The sequence below is a fragment of the Carettochelys insculpta genome, chromosome 1 (assembly GCF_033958435.1).
Source record: "Carettochelys insculpta isolate YL-2023 chromosome 1, ASM3395843v1, whole genome shotgun sequence".
NCBI classification, from domain to species: Eukaryota; Metazoa; Chordata; order Testudines; family Carettochelyidae; genus Carettochelys; species Carettochelys insculpta.
Window position 1 is genome coordinate 136,671,325 of NC_134137.1, and position 15,879 is coordinate 136,687,203.

At 41.6% G+C, this 15,879-nt stretch overlaps 1 protein-coding gene across 6 annotated transcripts in view; it reads right to left on the minus strand.

Moving 5' to 3' along the window:
• Positions 1-15,879, minus strand: part of ZBED1 (zinc finger BED-type containing 1) — a 325,489-nt gene that overhangs the window by 39,584 nt on the left and 270,026 nt on the right. For 5 of the 6 annotated variants that reach the window (XM_074992412.1, XM_074992402.1, XM_074992393.1 and 2 more), the window contains one exon: positions 14,517-14,724. The exons of the other annotated variant lie outside the window; for it this stretch is intronic. In XM_074992412.1, the coding sequence (XP_074848513.1) occupies positions 14,517-14,724 (208 nt within the window). The remainder of the gene's footprint in view (positions 1-14,516; positions 14,725-15,879) is intronic. 6 annotated transcript variants of the gene reach the window in all.

Consider the following 15,879-nt stretch of genomic DNA (forward strand, 5'->3'; position numbering starts at 1 on the left):
TGTCATGGGATAAGAGGGAAGGTACCCTCTTGGACTGGTAACTGGTTGAAGGATTGGAAACAAAGGGTAGGAATAAATGGTCAGTGTTTAGAATGGGGAGAGGTAAAGAGTGGTGTCCCCCATGGGTCTGTACTGGGACCAGTCCTATTCAACATATTTATAAATGATCTGGAAAAAGGGATAAACAGTGAGGTGGCAAAATTTGCAGATGACACAAAACTACTCAAAGTAGTTAAGTCCCAAGCAGACTGTGAAGAGTTACAAAAGGATCTTAATAAATTGGGTGATTGGGCAACAATATGGCAGATGAAATTCAGTATTGATAAATGCAAAGTAATGCACTTTGGAAAATATAATCCCAACTACACATATAAAATGATGGGGTCTAAATTAGCTGTTACCACTCAAGAAAGAGATTTTGGAGTCATTGTGGATAGTTCTCTGAAGACATCTACTCAGTGTGCAGCAGGAGTCAAAAAAGCTAACAAAATGTTGGGAATCAATAAGAAAGGAATAGATAATAAGATGGAAAATGTCATATTTCCTTCATATAAATCCATGGTACAGCCACATCTGGAATACTGTGTACAGATGTGGTCACCCCATCTCCAAAAAGATATATTGGAATTAGAAAAGGTTCATAAAAGGGCAACAAAAATAATTAAGGGTATGGAACGTCTGCCATACGAGGAGAGATTAATATGTCTGGGACTTTTAGCTTGAAAAAAAGACAGTTAAGGGGAGATATGACAGAGGTATATAAAATCATGACTGGTGTGAAGAAAATAAATAAGTATTGGTTTTTTACTCCTTCTCACAACACAAGAACTAGGGGGTTACCAAATGCAATTAATAGGCTGCAGGTTTAAAACAAGCGAAAGGAAATATTTTTTCACACAATGCACAGTTAACCTGTGGAACACCTTGCCAGAGAATGTTGTGAAGACCAAGACTATAATAGAGCTTAAAAAAGAACTAGATACATTCACAAAGGATAGGTCCATCAATGGCTTTTGGCCAGGGTAGACATGGACAGTGTCCCAAGCCTCTGTTTGCAAGAGGCTAGAAATGGGTGACAGGGAATTGATCACTTGATGATTTCCTGGTCTGTTCATTCCCTATGGGGCACCTGGCATTGGCTGCTGTCGGAAGACAGGATACTAGGCTTGATGGACCTATGGTCTGACCCAGTATGGCTGTTCTTATGTTCAACTGTTTAAAAGATTTCAGCTGGGTGTAGGAGTCGACTAGGGCATTTTAATAATGACTAATAGTCACTTTAAGTGTTACTGAATTGGAATAAAAGTGACTACAAGTTAATCAGTGTAATGCAGTTATACTGTACGCATGTCTCTGGAAACACAGTTTATGGAAAATACTCAAAATATCACCTTATTTTCTGTTAATATTTTAACAGCTCCCCTCTACTCTCAGAGCAGGGACACTAACCAGGACAGCAGCCCTGGTCCATTTTCTGGCTCCAGTGAGTTGAGAGAAGCCAGGAATCAGGCAGCAGCCTGACTCCCAGCTCCTCTGGCACTTGTAGAGCTGGGAAACTGACCAGGGCAGCAACGCTGGTCAGTTTCCCCGCTCCTGTCAGTAGCAGCAGCCAAGAGTCAGGCTACCGCCCCGACAGGAGCCAGGAAACCGCTGCTGTCCATGGCGGCAGCCTAACTCTCGCCACCCTTAACAGGAGTGGAGAAACCTCTTGTCAGGGGTGGCAGCCTGACTCTCTCTGCTCCAGATAGGGGAAACCACTGCTGTCAGGGGTGGTGAGAGTCAGGCTGCCACTCCTTACGAGAAGCTTCTCCAACCCTGTCAGGGGCATCATCTGCTTCTGTCAGTGGCGGCATCTCTGCTGCCACCACTGACGAGAGTGGGGAAACCTCTCCTGTCTGGGATGGCAGCTGCCCCTGACAGGGGCTGGGATCCAGACCAATGAGGCTGCACTGGTCTGTTTTCCCACAACTCAAAGTTGCGTTAACCAGAGACACGCACAACTCAAGTGAGCTTATCTCAGAGGTCTACTGTGTTAATTTTGTGATTTGATTTCTGATTGTGCTCAGGCAATGGTCTGAGCAATTAACGTTCTCAAATTGTTTTATTTTTAGTTAACCAATTTTAACATGTAACATTGTTAACTGCTTGATTCGAAAAACTTTGTAACCTCAGTCTAATTTTCATTTTGTTAAGAACTTCACAGAAGTATAAGAAATTAGTTACCTAATAGGTGTTTATGGTCTTGAATAAAAGTAATGAAAACACACTGAATTAGTTTTCTCTAATCAAATGGTAATGAGGTGAAAACATCCGTAATTAAAGGGACTTTAATTAAATATTAATAAAATATTCAACACAAGTCCTGAAAACCCTATTATTTCCATTAATTCCATTAGTTCGTGTCTTATTTTTGCTAACTAATGAAATTCCTTTCCCTCCTCACACATGTTCACCTACCTTAATTATATCTTATATAATCCAGGTAGTGCAATATCTATATGATTCCCTGAATTTAGATCAATAGCCTAATAATTTCAATGCAAACCTTTCACTATCCTACTGCTCTTTTGTGCACTCACTTCACTTTCCCTATGTTCTTTCTCTGTAGCACCTTGTACAAAACTGTTCAAGGAAATTGACCAAATTTTGAGGTTCTGCATCCAGAAGAATTTCAATATGCTTTCCGGAGCATCTGCATAAACAATGATTATTTCTCCCACCAGTGAAAAGAAACCCTGTCTAGGGGGCATTCTGCAACACTTATACTACAGAGTAGTAGAAAGCAAGAAACACTTACTCAACTGAAACTACAAAAGAAATTAAGGTAGACATAATCAAATTAGACACTCTGAAATTTAGTCAAAGCCACCTGAACGAGAAGCACCATTACTGTTATGAAAATGCTTTAAAATCCCCAGTGATGGCAACTGATGTGGATTAGATGACACTTTTCTGTTTTATATTGTTTTTCAACAAAAAATGTAGTTTTTGACTCAACAATTGTCACAAAAAGAGTGTTTTCCATGCAAATGTTTCAGTTTTCATTGAAAAACTGTTTTGTTTTGTTTTTTATGGCAGCCCATTTTTTGTTCCAGATTTTTTGTCACGAGGATTCTTTATAATTTTTTGCCTTGTTTTGTTTAAGCGAAATACAGCATATTTCCAATCAATTATACTCAGGAAGTCAGTTTTACAATTCATCTGTAAGGGGTTATCTCCAACAGCTGTCTCCATAGCATCGTGCAAAGGCATTGTTTCTCTACAAGCACAGATTCTTGCTGACACACCCCACTACAGGTGACTGCCTTAATCCCCAGGCTAGAACGTCAATCACATTCACTCTCTGTCTGGCTCAATGAATATTGAATTGTTTCATACAAAATGGAACAACTTCAACGGGAGAGATTAAGACAGACCCACCACTGCCATCATCTCTTCCTCCAGCTATGTTTTATGAATCTAGCCCTTAATTTCCTTTGATTTTATTAAAAAGCACCCAAAGCAAAATTTTTAATTTCAGATCAAATGAAATGTGCTGTTCAACTCAAACCATTTTTGAACTAACAATGAATCAAAAAGCAAGGTTTTTTGCTCAGTTCTAGTTAGAATAACACACTAAATGTTCCCTCAAAGCCATTTCTCAGACCTGCCCCTCTTGCCGAAGCAAAGACTCAGAGAAACATGCGAGTGTGCTGAGATCACCATGTATAGTGATATTTAACCTCAGTGGGTCAGATTTTCTGACCCTAATCACTGTCTCATTATACAGGTCAAAACCCGGATGCCTTCTCCCTCTCCCATCATGCCCCTTCAATTCTCAGTGCATTTAATTGGCTGCAGGGCACAGGGCACTATGATCAAACTGCAGTACAGACAGATAGTGGTGTCCCCTGTCACAACCTGGGAACAGCTACACAATATGGGTAAGATGCTGGGGTTTTTAATAAAAGACCACATGTATAATTGCAATGAATGCCTTGGGCTGAATACCACAAAAGCCGGCACGATCTGTTAAAATGACTGAACTTTCTTAATTATTAATATTTTAACTTTGTAATACATCATTGTTGCTTAGTTGAGAAAGTAAAAGACCATTTTTAAACACTGACAGTGCTATCAGATTTTTAGATTTTGCATGTTGTTCAGTGGGGTGGCTTTTTCACATCCCTGACCAGTGTAACTTATATCAACTTAAGCAGCAGTGTAGACAAGCCCGCTGGATTTCAAAAGTCTGTTAACTTTTTTAACAGATCTACATAGGTGTTTTGCAGAACCTAGGTGCTATTAGTCATTAATATTTCATTTATCTTTTTATGACAAAAACAGAATCCAAAATAACGATCATTATACTTAGGAAGGTTTCTTGTCTGTGTTAGAAATTTTTATTCTTCACAACAGCTTCTCAGAGACTGAGTAGTCATTTTCCATTGACGGTAAGCATGAAGTTAAACATGAACTAAGGAAGAGCAGAATGGGAGAATCTGGAAGAATTCCTAACTGAAAATAAAAGTCGTATAACTGGAAAACAAACAAATAGGTAGGAAAACTGGAAACAGTCCAGGGGAGAATAAAAAATGCTGAAAGTTTCTGAATACCTGAACTATGAGGTCAGGTTATAATTTTTCGGCATGTTTACTCTCAAGAAAAAAAAATAAGGGAGTTGGGGGAACCTGATAACAGTCTATTGGCAGTAGCACAAGAAGCAACAGGTTAACATGTAGCAAGGAGATTTAGGTTACATATTATAAAATCTTTCTAATCGGAAGGGTAGTTAAGCTCTGGAATAGGCTTCCAAGAGATATTTTGGAATCCCTGTCTTCAGAGGTTTTTAAAAACCAGTTAGACAAACACCAGTCAGGGATGGTCTACTTTTACATGGTCCTGCCTCAGGGCAAGGAGTTGGGCTTGATGACTTTTTGAGGTCCCTTCCAGCTCGACAGTTCTAAGATTCCATGATGTACAACAGTGAAATAGAACTAAATTCAAAGGAACTGATACACCAAATTACCTAGAGTTCATCATAGAGGTGTGTGCTGCACGTGTCCTGCTACCAAGTACGTCTACCCCACACATGCAATTGCACCGTTTCCCATTTTGCTTGCATGAGCATTTCGAGGGCTCAGCCTGCACTTTCTTGTGAAAATGTTGCACGCACAATTTAGAGATTAGTTTTTAAAATGTAGTCCTAGATTTCTAAGTTCAGATACCAGAATTTGAAAATATTGATGTTAACTTGGTTTGAGAAATCAATGTAGCTACAATCAATGTGTACCCACTGAGAACCTAGCCCTGTGCTAAAATGGATTTCTTGAACTGCCAGAGGTAGACAGTATTTCTTAAACCATCGGGGCCTAAGCCCTCGTTCTGACCTGTAGAAAGGAAGGAAGGAATTAACTGATTATGTCTTGGAACATCTCCTGCTCTCTGAAGTCAGTTGCACCATGACTTATGTTGCTTTGACATAGTTATTTATAATATGTGGCAAATGAAGAGAGAATTCCCCTTCTTTTTTTTTTTGGTAAGCCTGCACCCTGAAAATGTTAAGGCACCATGTTATAAACAATATTAACAACAAAGCAAACCAGAACGGGTCTGCCAGCATGGGCACCACCTCCATGCAGAAAAGGACACATCACCGAAAAAATGGCCAAAAGTACCGAAGTGAAATACTGACAGATTTCTTTCTCTCTCTCAGTCAGGAGATGTAGTCTGAAATTTATGCAACTTGACAAAAAAAACCAGGTCCCTCAAAGGGACAGCAGAATCATCGTTTTTAAAAATGTAGTTATGAGTGACTGGTGTGCTCTTAACTTACTTCCTATCTAACTAAAGGATGCCCATATTCAAAAAAAAAAAAATAAAAAACACATACAGATACTGGCACAAGTTGATATTTACAAAATACCAATTTTCTACAAATGCAGAAGCTCAGAAGAAATTATTTGAACTCATCTGTTATCATTTGAAATAGCTCAAGAAGAAATGTGAATAGGACTCATTCGTTTGAATCAACACCTCCCCCCACCCCCCGCCGTCAATAGTATGTTTAGTCATGGCTTTGCCACAAACCCTTTGTAAGGGGCAACACAGGAGCAAATCAGGACTTTGAAGGTCACAATCCAGATCCTGGTTTTCCTTCCACCTCAGAGGATGTAATCTGTAGCAGCCCTTTGTTTAATACAGACGACTCTGGTGTACTGCCAAGGCCAGGCCTGACCACAGGTGGGCACAAAAGAAAATACAAAATGGCCTGGAGGTTCCTGCCACTGATGCTGTATTATGGCAGTGCCCAGGGCCCTTTAAATTACTGCTGGAATTGTTCTGTTTAATTATCTCTACTTTTTCAAAGCTTGTTTTTTATATATCAGGGAAAGGCTACAGCTGAGGACTCCCAAAGTTACACAGTCACCAAACCCCATTAAGTTAATTTAGGAACAGAATGGGTAAGATAATGGCCAGAGAAGAAAATATGTTTTTAAAAACACGCAAGCGTTCTCATGAAAGCCTCCCTGCCCGCAGGACACTGATGATCTGAAGGAAAGAATACAGCTGAAACAGGTACGGAGATGACACAAAAGCCTGAGATTTTTGGACCTCAGAGATGATCCACTTCCCAGATCCCATGCCTTTATGAAGGCCTTAGTTATATAAAGCTGCATGTCACCAGAAGCTCCCATCAAGCTGCCAGAAAAGATGTGGGATTAATAAAAGTACGGAAAATGGGATGTAGCTTGTGCAGAAGGGATTTCTATTTAGTAAGTCTAAAATGGCAACGTTCAGCAGACAGCAAGAGCGAAAAATAAAAAGTTTCCCTTTCCTTCTTACTCAGAATGATACTTGATTTGAGGCTTGTTTGGCTTGCAGTCTTTTCTATCATATAAGTTTGACCTTAAACTATTTATGGCACATTAAAATTCTTCTCAAATTGCACGAAGCCAATAATCCAACCTGACCAAAGTCTTTAAAATGCCATTTATAATGTATAGATGTGTCAGGGGAGCTGGGCCATGCTGTGCAGCTCAGGTAGTCTGTATCCAGCATTTCTAAAAGTGCTATCGTAGGAGAGGGAGAGAAGAAGAATTGTTGTCACCTTCTACCCATCGAATAGGTTTTAAATTTCCCAAACACTGTGTCATACTGAATCACAGTAAGCCGATCCTTGTGTTATTTGTGATGGAAACCAATTATTTCCAAAAGCAGTGGCAAGGTGGAAAGCGGAGATAGACTGTGCAATTACTTTCAGTCAAGGCCAGGACTGACCAGGTACGTATAAACTAGGCAGAGTAACTCACCTAAGCTTAAAAATGCTTCCAAATGATATTTTAAAAGTTTAATGGGCAAATTTTGAAAATCAGTGTACAGCACATGTGACTGAGTTATGAAACATGATGTGCTACCTGTGCGGGGGAGGAGGGACCTTTCTCTCAGGCCACATAGACAACCCATGGCTGCTGCTGCTGGATATTTTTGCTGCTTCAGTAGCCTCTGATGCTCTTCAGCTCATTTTCATGGAACATGATGACCAACCAGGCAATTTAGCCATGGAATCACTGATCTGTGCCTTACTCCCTCCTCCCTTGTTACCAAACCTCTCCATGTGAGTAGCCCCAGTGGCCTAATGCCCCAGGCATGGGCCTCCTGAGCCAGGGATTATGGATTTGAGTCCCATCGGGATGGGTAACATTTTGAGGGTGGGACTAGATGACCTCCTGAGGTCCCTTCCAGCCCTAGGATTCTATGATATTAGAGTACTCAAAGGAAACCACATAGAATCTCTGTGTCCTACTTCCAACATGGTGTTCTCAAATCCCTCCCCCTTCGCCCTCCATGTACAAATACACCTATTTGATAGTGCTTGCAGATCTCACACTCGAGGAAGAGTGTGTGGGCAGGATAGCTTGTTCCTTTTTAGGGGAAAATAACTGAGTATGCAGATGGTCAAAAACAGGGATTTTATCTGAAGAAAATTTGATTTTCAGTCATAATGTGAAAACTGAAAAGTTTCAGCTGAAAACCAAATATGTCATTCCAACACCAAAACAGTCTGAATTGGAAATTCTGTTGTAGCATCTCATGAAACTGTAGTTCCAGTGCCTCAATTTCTTATGCTCCTTAGTTGGATTATATCTCCCATGATGAACCAAAATCAGCTCTTGGGGAGGTGTGGTCATGCATTATGGGAGATGAAGTCTGGCCAGGGAGCCTATCCTACAAAGGAGAATAGGGACATGAAGCAATCAAACTACAATTCACACTGGTAGCATATCCAAATCAAAATATTACAGGTTTTAGCTAAAATAGCTCATTTTTCACGTATCTCAGCTTTCAGTGAAATTTTGATTTTTTTTTTTTGGTTGAAAACAGGACCTTTTACAAGAAGTATTTATTTAGTCAAAAACCAAACAAGCTTTCTCTATTAGTTATTTATTTGAACAATTAAAACATATAACAGGCCCAGTTATTCTTTATAGCCTTAGATACCATTGATGTGGGCGTGATGGACTGTTCCTCATTTTAATTCAAAACTTTATGCAGATGAGTTAGGTAAGATAAGAAATTACTCCCATTTTCCCCCTCTACCCTCACCAAATTTTCAGTGGTATTTTTAACTGCACTAAAACTAAACTCTTTTAAGGTAAGAATAAATATGAGTAATTTCTGACCCATAAGTTTTCTTTCCTCCAGGGTTGAACGAGAAGGCTCTCTGATTTTTTCAACTACCTTCTTAACCTGCCCTCAGCGAAGGCTCCTTTGCAGGCCCAATAGGGGCTGTCAATAGACTTCACTGGGCTCTGGACAAGGTATGGGAGGGGATTGGCTCTGGGTCTTCCTAAGGGGTGGGGCCTCAAGTGGAAGATGTAGGGCTAGGGACTAGCCTCCCCCACCCAGCCCTCTGTGTTGCCCAGACTGCACCATGCAGGTCTCTAGAGGTGATTTAAAGGATTCAGTGCTCTGGCTACTGCTGCAGCTGTAGCAGCAACAGTAGCAGCCCAGACCCATGAGCCCTTTAAATTGCTAGGCCCATATGCAGCTGCCTACCTTGTCCCCCTTGACTTGGCACTGGACCCAGCCCCTCACTTTTCCTCATGTCATCCTTTCTAGTGGGAGGCTGGCACTCTTCTGTGTCTTCTCTGGCAACTCTAGGTCTTGGGGTAGAGGAGTCCCTTCTCTCAGCTATTCAGGATAGCCAACTGTTCCACTCCCCTTCCTTCTGTTTTGTGGGGCTGATTCTGATTTTCTAAGTAACGGGAGAAGACACGCTCATCTGGGATCGTAAGGTGTGGCTTCTGGTTCTTTTTAAATACCCTTAGGAGCATCTCAGACATACAAAGTTTGAAAGCTCCAGAAGCTGCAGAGTTGTTGGACCCAGAAGAATGTTTCAAACCTGCTGTTAGAAATGGGTTGAGCTCATTCCTTAACCCTCAGAAAATGCTGTTCCGCGGATTTGCTGGAGACTGTGCCCACTGATCATCCTTTGAAGAGTAAAGGAAAAGGAGAGAGCCTCTTCTGAAAGCATTCTACACAGCCCTCCTCACAACCCAGCTGGAGAGGTCTCAGGAGAAGCGAGAAACTTTGGGAGGAGTCTTTAAAGATTTACTAAGCACTCAGAACCTGAACTCTGAGGCTTCTGAGCTTCACTTTGCCTTGATGGCCCCTTCTTCTCAAAGGCAGAAGTTAAACTGCCCTTTACCTCTCCAGAATGACAATCCATCTCCACTTCCTGTTCCCATCTGAGTCCCTTATGCCACTGCTGCCAACCAGTAGAGTACTGTTGATCTGTAAAGCCATTTCAGAAAATAGTGTGCCTATTGTATCCACTGTCTCTTACCATGGAAAAGAGTTGCTCTTACCCACCGTGTACCCATTCTGTTCTCTGTGGAGTAATACCAGTGATACTAGTGTAACAGATACATATCCACTAAAGCATAGCATTTGTTATACTGTCTTAAAACATTGTTCCATTAACTCCTGCTAAGAGATAAGAAACTGAAGATCATGACATACCAAATATAAAAGTTAATTTTTCCTGATTTGCATCTAAGTCTGGTATTAGTTTTATGATATTAATGTCATGACATCCATAAAGGTAATGTGCACACAAGTGTTTTGCTATACTGGAATAAAAAAATCAGACATTACATTATTGGAACGCAATATAGAAATTTAAAGTTGAATATCTTAAATACACCTATATATTCCTCAAATGCACAGTTCTCCAACTGGATTCAATAGAAGCCTTCAACAGCTCTTTGACATATGTTAAAATTTTAATAGTGTACATAAACTAAAATTGAATGTAGCAGAGAAATGCTTGCATTCTGGGGACAGATGAGGGAACTTTTCTTTTACTGTAGAAGCCCACTTGTATTTTAGATGACTTTACAGAATTTATGATTTATGTCTTTACCAGAACATTAATTTTAAAGCTCAGTAAGTCATTTTTTCAATTAAAGACAACTGTGGCAATGTTTACAATGGAGGAGAGAAAGCAGAAAATTATTTCACATTCACATAAAAATATTCTGAAAAATAAAGGCTGAAATGTTGTTATCTAGATCCATCAAACATTTAAATATTTATGTCTGAACAAAATTGTACAGCTATGATATGAAAGTTTGGAATGTGTTGTGGGAAGGTCAGCTTTAACTGAGTAAACCGATGTACTGTAGCAGGCATTTGTTCTTATCAAGAGAATATGCTTAAGCTTCTTAGAAGAAATAAAAATATACAGTAAAACTGCTCTTTGTACATCTACTTAGATAGTAGACATAGACACACACACAATCATTTTTACCAAATTAAATAGAAATCACAATGAGACAAATCTCTTATAATTAATATTTCTGCAGTTTTTCATTTTATTCTGTGAAGTATTAGTCTACCTTCCTCATCTTTGTGTTTCACCCCTGAAGACCTCATTGGGTATGCCTGCAATTTCTGCAGGGGCTGTAAATTCCACCGAGAGGAGCCATACTTTATGGTGGGAGGGGCTAGACATTCCAAGTCTGACCCCATCTGAGCAACATACTTAGGGCAGCTAGCTATTTTTAGAATTTTTAGAATTTTGGGCAGTCGGGAGAAAAGAACAGAGGTGTTGGGCAAATTAAACAGACTATAGCCAACTACCATGGCCCCTGCACAAGGATGACATGCAATTTTTTTTTAATTGGAATGCTTCATGAAACAGAAAAAAAATCGAAGAAGTAGTTCACAGAGTATGGAAAAGGTCACAGAGGAAGTCTGGTGAAGCTGAGAATTTAACACTAGCCAGCTCCCTGGTGTTTGTGCACTGAAGTAGTGATGGCTTTTCACCTTTCTCTGGTCTCTCCGATAGAGGGAAGGGTCTCCCTTAGTGTTACTAAGAGGTTATTTGGTTGGGCACCACCAGTTCAAAATCCTGGAAGTGTCTTTGAATGGATGAGTGCACGATAAGCACTAATTCCTGGTCCTAGCAACATCTCTATCAGACTGTCTCAGAAAGAGCATACAAAATACATTCTTCTCCCTTGGAGTAAACTGCCAACTCTCCTGAGAAAATGGAGTATGGTCAGCCAATCAGAAAACCAGAACCAATATCACATGACCAACCACAAACAATCAAGGGCAGCTCAAAATTACACAAAGTAATATGAAAAATTGTCACACAAATTTTGCAGTCATCTTAACTGCAAAAACAAGGACGTATTTGGCGCTGCTTCTTGGGAAATGTGGCAGTTCAGCAAACCAAATGGATGGAGATATATAGGACCATAAAACTGTATGGGCTTCACACAAACACACTTACATAGACTTTTTTTAAAAAAACAAGGCCGTTGCATTGCTAAAAAAGACTGTGAGGATTCATTCCATACGTCCAAGACAGTGGTCGTTAAGTGCTGTGGAGTTGAAGGGTTCCATGAGAGGAAATCTCCCAAAAGCCATGGATCTTACTGTAACATGTAGGCAGGAAAGGATGAGGTAAGGGTGAAATTACTACTTTAACCTTGATTCCATTGGTTTTGCAGCTTTAGGTCATAATATTGCATTAGAAAAAGTAGCTATAATCTGTTACACTGGTATTTTAAAAGCACTTTTAAAAGAAAGTAATGGGGGAAATCTTTAATATGTACTAGGAGTTAGCAAAATGAATGATGCCATATTGATTATTCAGGAATTTCTTTATTATAGCTGTGAAAGTTGCTATAGTCTACTCTAAATCAATGCATCTCAAGTCATGTGGTTAGTCAATTTCTGTATATTAATGATACCATTACAGTTTTCCATGCTGGCATTGGACCAGGCTATTGAACTCCCTTATTCATATTGCCTGGTGAGCAACCTCTCCCTCATACACGCACAGACACTCAAGTAGGTTCCCTGACTTTAGTGGGGCCATTTGTGCAACTAACTATTCACGTGGACCTTAGAAAACGTGGAGATCCTCTTTTCTCTGGTGAGAGATCTGCCTTTTCACAGACAAAGATCTGGAGTTCAAATTACAAATTCACTTCTTGAAATCACTTGTGGAAGCGTGTATATGGTCAGTCATAACTCTATTTCCAACAGAACTCCCGTGGGGCTAAAAGTGCAGGCAATTGGCCAGATTCTGTCCTCGTTTACATCTGTCCCACCCCAAGACTGCATACTAAAACTCACTGACATTTGTACTGCAAGATGTTTTTCTATGCACATTAAGTCACAGCTTTTCTAAATTAAACATTTACATCTCCCTGAAAACAGTTCATAACCATGAGCTACTGGTAAAATACCAGAAGGGCACTGTACAAGCTTCCTGTGTAGTAAAGGAGGCTGCTGTCTGGAGACATAGCAGAGCAGCATTAAATGGTGTCATGCAGTGCATGCAGATTGCAGACAACAAACGTGTACCTTAAGTGAAGTGCAAGGATAATTTCCTGTGGTTGTTTTACAAGTGAGAGATGAAATCACAACTGCTCTACAGAGATTATGCAACGTGCTTGTGATGAAATGAACAGCTTAGAATAAAATCAGAAATCAGATAGGGAGTCTTGACATGTTTAATGTGGTCTTCACATGTGAAATATGCTCCATAAAAGACAAAAGCCTTCTGGCTTTGGGTTTCATTCTAGAATCGAAGCTCAGAGAGGGTACCTCAGAATGTTTCCTGAGGCCCTTGTTAAGGGCCATGGGGACAGAGATATGAGTTGGTATGGAAATTATGTGGAATGCTTTGTTTCAATATGAAACCAGCTGAAACTCTATGACTTTGACTGCAAGGATAAATCCATTTGAATTAGCAAATCATGCTGGGAAACACAATTAAATGAAACAACCTTTAGTCTATTGCTTATGATACAAACTGCACTGCATCACTAAGTTGTTTGCTATTTGGAAAAATGCTCTGAAGCTCCTCGGCCCGGCTTTTAAAAAAGGCAGGAACATACTTCCAGATTCTGTTGAACCTTTAGTCAACCAGCATTTTTGGAAAATTCAGAAAACATGGAAATAACAAAGCCAAGAGATGGGCAAAGGCGCATGGCCAGAAGGGTTGGGTTTGGGTGAATGGTTGCAGTCAGTCACAGAGGCTGGCCAGTGAGGCTGCAAGCAGAACAGGGAAAATTGGGACAGTGTGTGGAGGGGACTACTGTGTAACTGGAGGACAGTGAAAAGAGAGGGGGCAGCTGTAGGTGTACCCTTAAGGCAAATAGACAGGGTGGACAAAAGACGTAGTAGTTTGATGTAGCAGGTTAGCTGTGGAGCTCAGAGATGCAGAAGTAGTTGGGGGCTGGCTTATGATACCTGAGCATGAAGAACGCCATCTGCAACATGATGCAGTGGCAGCCAGCTGGCAAGACTTCTGCAGGGAAGCTTATGTGGAATGATTCTGGCTAGTTACAAAAGAGCTGCGTGCCAGCTGGTGGAGCTGCCAAGGAAGAAGAAGAGGCAGACAGTGGGTGGGTGGGAAAGAAGCTAAAAGACAGCCAGCCAGCCAGGAGAGGCTGGCTTTGGCAGATGGCAGTTTCAGTACTCCAAAAGCGCGAAACCCTGTAGGCTAAGAATATCTCTGGCATGCCCCAAGAGTGGTGTGTTGCGCTGGAGGGGAATTACAGTGGGGCTCCAGGCCAATGTCTGCCTGTGCCTCTGACTGCAGCACAATTACTTGGGTCCAGAATCCATTAACATACACCTATACCATTTTACAAAGCTCCCTTTACCTAGACTCCTCCATGTCCTGATTTTGGAGTCAGCCTGACGCTATTATACCACATTCATCATAAGCATATGACAGACAAAATGGTTCTGCAGGTTTTTAAGGCCCGATATAAAACAGACTCAATTTGCCAACGTATTTGTATGCTGTTTTCCTTTCCTTCCTGCCTGTGATTGAAAGGGTCGCACAAAGCAAAAGTTACCACAGCATTAGGAAAGTTAACAGTATCAGCAATTGTTTAAATCTCTCAAGGAAAATCAGTGCTGGCACTGAATAGCAATCTACATGGACTGTAAGCTATGCTGTCTTATGGCCGTCCAGTGAAAACAAACAAAAAATATTGTACCTGGTTTGTAAGTCATTAAGGTGCAATATGCCTACATAATGCGTGGCTGATGAGACGGTGATGATTCTAGCATTACGACTCGGTGTTCCCGATTGTTTCAAGGTTTCCAAGAGAAGGTTAGTCAGTAGGAAATGTCCCAAGTAGTTCAGGCCAAAATGCTCCTCAAATCCATCTTCTGTTTTCCTTTCAGGAACCAGCATCACCCCCGCTGAGGAAGAAAACACAGGAAAGTGTGAAGACTTCAGAGACTGAATGAGGATTTATGACACTAGCAACATTCATCCTGCTACTCACCTTATATACAACTTTCAGCATGATGGATGATAGAGGGATAATAGCACACAAACTCTAAAACTGACACTGAATCCTGCTGGAGAAAAATGACAACCTCTACCTCAGTTTACCTCTGTAGAAAATGTGTGGATTCATCCATTCCTCCCTTTGTCCATAACTGGGAGGATGAATTAGGTAAACTTGTAACTTGTTTTGAAAATGAAGGTGTCAGTTTAATCTTTGGGGATGCACCAGCTCTGAACATTGTGGGAACCCAGCATGCTAAATCCATCTAGAGTGTGAATGCAGAAATGCAAAATCCTCCCTGCCACACTACATGGTGGCAGATCAAGGCTAATTAGCAAATGTGTCTTTCCAGGGAACTTTTTCACTAAATCCTGGCTGCAATTTAAAAAAGGGAGGGGGCTTGGGAAGTGGGGGACATCAGAACTTGGAAAGTCGCCAGGGACAGGGAGTGGTGGGGGGGCCTTCAGATCATGGAGGGCTACAAACCCAAGGGGGAGCAGGACCCCTGAGCAGTGCCGGACTTGGAATCCCCTCCCACCATGGGTTTGGGGTCCCTGGAGGGGTTGGCTTTTGGCCAGGACCAGTGGGGAGGTATGGAGGTGGTGGGGCTGCGTCTGGGTGGGCAGGAGAAGCAGAGGGTCCTGGAGAGCACAGGGTACAGCTATGGCCCTCAGCCATTTCAGTAGGTCCAGGACACCAGGCACTATGGCTGGTGGGGATGGAAGGGGGCACTCTTAGTTGTCCCTCAGCTGCCACTCCAGGGGGTAGCATTGTGAACCATCTGGACATCCTCCTGGATGTGGCAATGACTCCTCCAGCTGCAGGCCCATGCTGGTGATGGAGTGGGACTGGCTACACCTGGCAGGTGGGTGGGGCTGATCCAGCCCTCAGGCAGTGTGGATCCAGCTGTATGGGAGACAAGGAGGGGTGACACAGCCCGAGGCCCTTCCCCCGCAGTGAGCTGCCAACACTTCCCTAGTTCCAGGGATGGGCATGTCGCAGGAGCAAAGCCTTATGTGGCCTGCACAGTGAGCCCTGCCACACGGGGACTCCAAAGTGCCCC